Here is a 6,568-nt window from a genome sequence, read left to right on the forward strand (position 1 = left end):
AGTCCCAGAATATCACATCTACTTTCTGCTTGTTGTAAAAAGGCTGAGAATCCTTCGACACAAATTAGAAATAAGTATGGTGAGAGGGGATCTCCTTGACGCAATCCTCCAGATGGAAAAACTTCACCCTGTTCCTGTCCATTTATTTGGAACGAATACCTTACTGATGTCACACAACTCATAATCTTCTTCACCCATTGCCTTGACAAATAAATCTTTAGCATCATTTTTTCTATAAAAACCCATTCCACCCTATCATATGCTTTACTCATGTCCATCTTCATCGCTGCATAACATCTTTTCCCATCTTTTATTAATCTCAAGTGATGCAGGCATTCGTAAGCTGTTAATGCATTATCTGTTATTTGTCGCCCAGGAACAAAAGCACTCTGTGTTCCACTAATAATAAACGGTAAAATCGGTTTGAATCTGTTAATTAAGGCCTTCGATATAACTTTATACAACACATTGCACAAACTAACCGGTCGAAAATCTCCCACTGACCTTGGTTCCTTAACTTTAGGAATAAGGGTGATAAGAGTACCATTTATTGAAACCAAATTTGTTTCCCCGTTTAAACAGTCCAGAACTGCTTTTAAAATAAGCGGGCCTACTATGTCTCAGAAATGCTGATAAAACATAGCATTCATCCCATTAGGTCCTGGACTTTTGTCGGCAGCTATAGAGAATACGGCATTTTTAACTTCCTTCATAGAAAAATCTTTTTCCAGTTTTTTATTCATCTCTTCTGTCACTATTGGGTTTACCGCACCTAGCAATTCTTCTATTTTCTCAATATACGGGGACGAGGAAGTAAACAAACTCTGGTAGAATTTTTGGATAATCTTGTTGACCCCATCCTCATCTTGGATCCACTCATTTTCCTCATTCAGCAGTCCTGAAATAAATATATTGATAAGTAATTTTCTTAGTTTTGTTTTTCATTTTATTTGTTCTATCCTAACAGAAACAAGTGTGAATATTAGTTTTACATATTTGAGATTCTTACTAACAATATAAGCTTCCGGAGTATAATCAACATTTATAACTCTTTTTAAAGGTAATCTAACTTGATAATTAGCCGTATCTCTAGGGACCAGACTCCCCCATTACATTATCCGAACTCCTATAATCCTTGTCTACTCGGCTCCTATTAATAGAAATTACTATCCTTGTTATCAACCAACTGGACTGTTAAAGTAATACTCGCATACTTGGGTTGTTAAATCATACTTGCATCATAATTACTTAATGTTGCTAAAACTATACCAGGTTAATTGTAATGGACATTTAAAGAATCTTATTTCTTATTATTAACGTCCCTTTTAGCTAAAATTCTAAAATTATACAGAAAATTATACTACATTTACCAACTCCAGTATCTTTTTTCTATAGCATATAGATCGGTCAAATTCTTATGTGAATTTTGAGTCCGGATAACCTTTCTTTTCCCTCATGTGGATATCGCATTCAACTTGTTATAGAGCCCAAAATGAAATTAATTATTTTAAACTTAGACTCTCAAATCTTCAATAGATTCTCGTTTATAATAGAGTTTAATAGAATTGATAACCTTCAGTGAATCAAGAAATCCTACATTCTCAATATATTTTACTATTTGAAATTAAGCTTATCCAACCTCGATAGAACTAACAAAGTTGTAAATTAATCTAATATACAAAATTTGTCAGTTATTACAATGATTTTAATAACCAGGATTACATATATATATATACCTTATTGAGAAATACTACGTTCCATCGGTCAAGTTATTCTAACTATAATAAATTTATATTAAATTTCCCCTTCTTTAACGTTATCTTTTTATTCTATTTTCATAGCCAAATTTTAATATAATTTTTTACGTCCTTATATTACTCTGAATTAGAACTTTTATTAAAACTATTAAAGTAAATATACTTGATAAGCCGTATATTTATGAAAATTTGTCCTCCAATAAACCATACTGCCTTAATCTTTGCTCCTTTACTAGATTTTATATCCAACATTCCCTGAACAAAGTCACTTTCGATTTTAAGTTCCTATTACCATTATATTTATATAAGCCGACTACTACTTATCTCTCAAGTATTCCATGATGACCACAGGACTTATTTTCATCAACTCTATAATTATTTAGCTTAACCATTTAAAGTAGAGTATTACTCAGTTACCTAACTTGAATACACGACTCTCTTATGTTGGACCAATCAATCAAATTTCATCCCTGATTCTCTTTAATTTTTAAATTTTTCTACCAATTTACCTATACCACATGGATGCCCAAATTGAACAAGGAAATATGCTCCATACACTATAATTATTAGCATCTTGCTGAACTAAATGGTCTATTCATTTTTACCACTTTATTATCAAACAAAGCTTTTTTTCTTCTCTTGCATAATCCATCAATTTATATACTTAATATAAATAGGATATTAATTAACTATGATACTAATATATTTAGGATACTAATTAACGGTTAAGTAATCAAAATACCTTTTATAGAGTTTATTTTATTTCTTTTCTTAGCTCTAGGATCTTTTGACAATTATGATATGTTAGGTCACTCACACACTGTAGAGGGGGGTGAATACAGTGTATAGCACAATCAAATCGAACTTTAATAACTCAAGTAACAGAAAACAAACTTTATTCAAAACAATAAACTCTGTTACAGTATGGAACTGTTCTCTCTCAGTGATGAACAAATATCACGAGAGCTGCTAGGGTTACAATGAATAATCTTCTCGATTATGATAACACTTATAGTGTAAACCCTATGTTTGTGTTTATATACTACACAGTTACAAGATGATCGCTAATTGATATGGAATATAATTTTGCTTCCTAAAATATATCAATCAGATATCTTTTCTTCCAAGTATTTTATTCTTCATAGAATTCCTTCTTCATGCATATCTCTTCTTATGTTTGTCTCGATCTTCTCTTCCTGTGAATCAGCTGCCTTCCTTATCTGAACGTTTCCTTTAAGTCCTGATATTATCTTCTGATAAATATCTTCTGAACCTTAAATACTGATGACTTAAGTTCTGACTTCAGTATAAGTACTGATTTCAGTTAAGTATTGATTTGTCCTGTTTAAGTAAGATTTGTAAACTAAACATAAATCACATTAGTCATGACATTATCAAATATATCTAACATGATAATAGGACACTGACTCTTCGTACACATCATAACACGCAACCTCACAAGGTTTATGTTACTCCCTCCGTCATACAGGATTTGTTACGTTACTTTTCGGCACGCTTTTTAATGCTCGTTTAAAGTATACTTTTATAATATTTATTTAGAAAAAAAATCTGAAAAAAAGTTTCATATTTAAATTTTTATTCAAAAAAATTAAGAAAAAACATTATGAAACTATACTTTATTGAAATCTCGAAATACGTGCAAACAGTGTACGTAAACTATTTAGCGGACAGAGGGAGTATGACTTAATACATTTTATTTTGTACAAAATATATAATTTATTCGAATAAATTAATAGTTGTTTTACTTTTCATTTAATTGATACACAAAAAATATACCTATGACTGTGAGATAAAACAATTGGCTGGTTTCAACTCCTTGCCTTGCAGATTACACCACGCACCAATCTTATATTGGTCAACAAATTAAAGATGATACATTCATGATTCAACAAAGGTAAAATTATTATTTTTTGGATTATACAAAATATATTAGTGAGTTTTTTCTACTAAATGTCTGGTTTTACGTGTGTGTAGGATGCAAGTGACTGCCTCTTGAAGCATTATCTCCATCATCAGCACTAAATTGTATGGCTAATCATATTCTTCGTCTATGACGTATGTATGTTTCCTTTACCAGGCTAAAAATATTTGTTTGGTATTAGGTTCAAAACAGATAGAGTCATCTGTCTTACCGTGGGAATATTAAGAAAAACTTAAATCAACGGTTTATGTTAAGGAAATACATTAGTATTTTCTCTTGGTTTTACCTTATTTTTATATGGTATTTTGTAGTCTACTGAGCTATCAAGTTAGTTATAATCTAGTGGCTAAGATTAGCAGAAAATAAGAATGTGGGGTATTCTTTTTTGTTTGTTAGCTGAGACCATATATAGCTCTCTATTTCCTTTGTACCAGGACAGGAGAATGATTTGTCTTCTCATGAAATATATGAATCCTTAGCCCTATCCTTTTGTCTCCTATTTCTCTTTATTCTGTATTCTTGATGTTAAGATTCTTTACATTCTTGAATCATATCATGCTTGTTATTATGGTATCAGAGCGGAAATGTTAAAGAATCACAGTTTCTGAATCATTCCTCATCTCCCCATCTTATCTTCTCAATTTCTTGAATCTTGACTTTTTCTGATTTCTCAGATCTACTTTTCTAAGAACATAAAAAAAATCAAATCTTTCTTCTTATCTGCCCCTGTGTCGGTCTCGATCTTGTTCTTATCTTTCCTCTCGAGTGTTAAATGGCTGGAACTCGTGTGTCTTATCAAGATATGATGACACCTCTCTTCTTACACCCATCTGATAATGTCGCCTCAATACAAGTGGACAAACTTCAAGGATCCTCGGACTACAGAGCCTGGAGGAGGTCGATGGAAATCAATCTTTCTTCGAAACGTAAGTTGGGCTTCGTAACTGGTACTGTTTCTATCCCTACTGATGATGTAGCTAAGGCTGAGATGTGGGAAACCTGTAATAATATGGTGATTGCCTGGCTTACAGCTAATGTTTCCCCTACCATTAAAAAATTGATTATGTACATGTCTTCAGCCAAGGACATATGGTTTAACCTTGAAAAACGATTCTCTCTAACTAATGGTAGTAGAAAGTACAAACTCAATAGAGATGTTTTCGAGTTAAAGCAAAACTCAGACTCTATCACTGAATACTACACTGCTATGAAGTCTATCTGGGAGGAGTTGGACTCCCTTAATCTTTTACCTACTGTTACATCTACTACAGCTGATGTCTTGAAACTACTTGAAGTTATTAATCTGCAGAAAGAGGAATCTCGCCTTTTTCAGTTTTTAAATGGGTTGGATGAGCAATACAATACCCATAGGAGTAATTTATTGATGCAGATTCCTCTTCCTACAGTTGAAACTGCTTGTGACACGTTAGAACAAGAAGAGGCGCAAAGGTCTTTGTTAAGCTCAAACATAAATAAACCCTCTGTTGATTTGATGGCTATGTACAGCAAGCACAACCCTGATCGAAATATGACCTGTAATGTTTGTGGTGCCAAAGGCCTTTCTTCTACAAAGTGTTGGCAAGTCATTGGGTATCCTAGGTGGCATGCCAAGCATGGCACACCCGGTGGGACACTAAACAACTCAAGAAGGGCCCTGCAACAACAAATCCCAGATGGCACAGACCTCAACCAAATACTCCACCAAGAATGGCTGCCCATGTTCATATAGACACTCCATCTGATGCCTCTGGACTCCTCTTTACACCTCAACAACTTGACCAGCTGTCTAAATTGCTACCTCAAATGCATAATGCTCAGAACAAACCTCCAACTAATGTATTTCCTTAACAATAATAAGCGAAAATACAAAAAATATTCGTTTAGTATTAGGTTTAAAGAAAAGACAAAGCCATTTGTCCCACCGTGAAAATGTTAAGGAAAACTTAAATTAGCTGTCTATAATAAACGAAAACACAGTTCCGAATGTGCAGTGTTCACTTGATTTTTTTTATTTATTTTTTTTTATCGTAGGTAACCCGCAACCGCTACCCTTCGGGTGCGCACTGGGTAAACCCTACGGGTTCACGTAATAGCCTGCAAACAACGTGAACCAAGGTAAACCGCATTTAAGCGAGAGGCTCTGGCTCAGGAGGCATAATCATAAATTATCCTCCCGTGGAATTCGAAACCAAGAGGTTAGTTTTCCTCTCTTTAACCAACTGAGCCAACCCTTGCGGGCGTGTTCACTTGATTTTGGTAATTTTTTATTTAGGTCAATATGTGTAATTACTTGCAGGCAATATCTAAAATATACATTTATATCTCCTCAAACATATCAACTCCATTTTCACGCCAGCATATCAATCGATCAGGTAGGACATTAGTAAGTCTATTGACTCTCAGCACAGTATGGTTACGCATAAGCAATTTTTTTTCAGATTTAGGCTCTGTTTGGGATTGCTGTTAAAAATTGTTGTACTGTTAGAAAAAGTGCTGCCGAAAAAAGTGTTGTTGTAAAAATCAGATGACTGTTTGGTAATTTTTTTGATACGTATATGTGTTGATGCAAAAAATTAAAAATAATGATGCTTTTGGTAAGGTTTGATGGTGAAATCAGCATCTGCTTCCCGCAATAGCTGAAAAGCAGCTTTTTCTAAAAGCATGGGGGACTTGCTTTCTCTAACAGCAGCTTTTAGGCCAAAAGCACTTTTCCGAAAAGCAGCTTTTAAATTTTACCAAACAGTTTTTTAGCTGCTTTTCAGCGAAAAGCTGCTGTTGCTGTCTGCAACAGCAATACCAAACACACCATTAGTTCTCATTTGAAAAATCTTAAAATAAATAATTTATAACTTAAACTGAATAAATTACT

The 6,568-nt window shown here is 33.5% G+C and overlaps 1 protein-coding gene across 1 annotated transcript; it reads left to right on the top strand.

Moving 5' to 3' along the window:
* The first annotated feature begins 4,471 nt into the window (after nt 1–4,471).
* Nucleotides 4,472–5,428, top strand: LOC141700663 (uncharacterized). Its single transcript, XM_074504374.1, has one exon. It carries the CDS (start codon nt 4,472–4,474, stop codon nt 5,426–5,428), a length of 957 nt encoding a protein of 318 aa, XP_074360475.1.
* Nucleotides 5,429–6,568: the final 1,140 nt, after the last annotated feature.

Source organism: Apium graveolens, unplaced genomic scaffold (assembly GCF_009905375.1).
Source record: "Apium graveolens cultivar Ventura unplaced genomic scaffold, ASM990537v1 ctg2675, whole genome shotgun sequence".
Taxonomy (NCBI): domain Eukaryota; kingdom Viridiplantae; phylum Streptophyta; class Magnoliopsida; order Apiales; family Apiaceae; genus Apium; species Apium graveolens.

Bases quoted from the DNA above. Each gene is read 5' to 3' on its own strand.
- LOC141700663 (XM_074504374.1), top strand. From the start codon at position 4,472: ATGGCTGGAACTCGTGTGTCTTATCAAGATATGATGACACCTCTCTTC.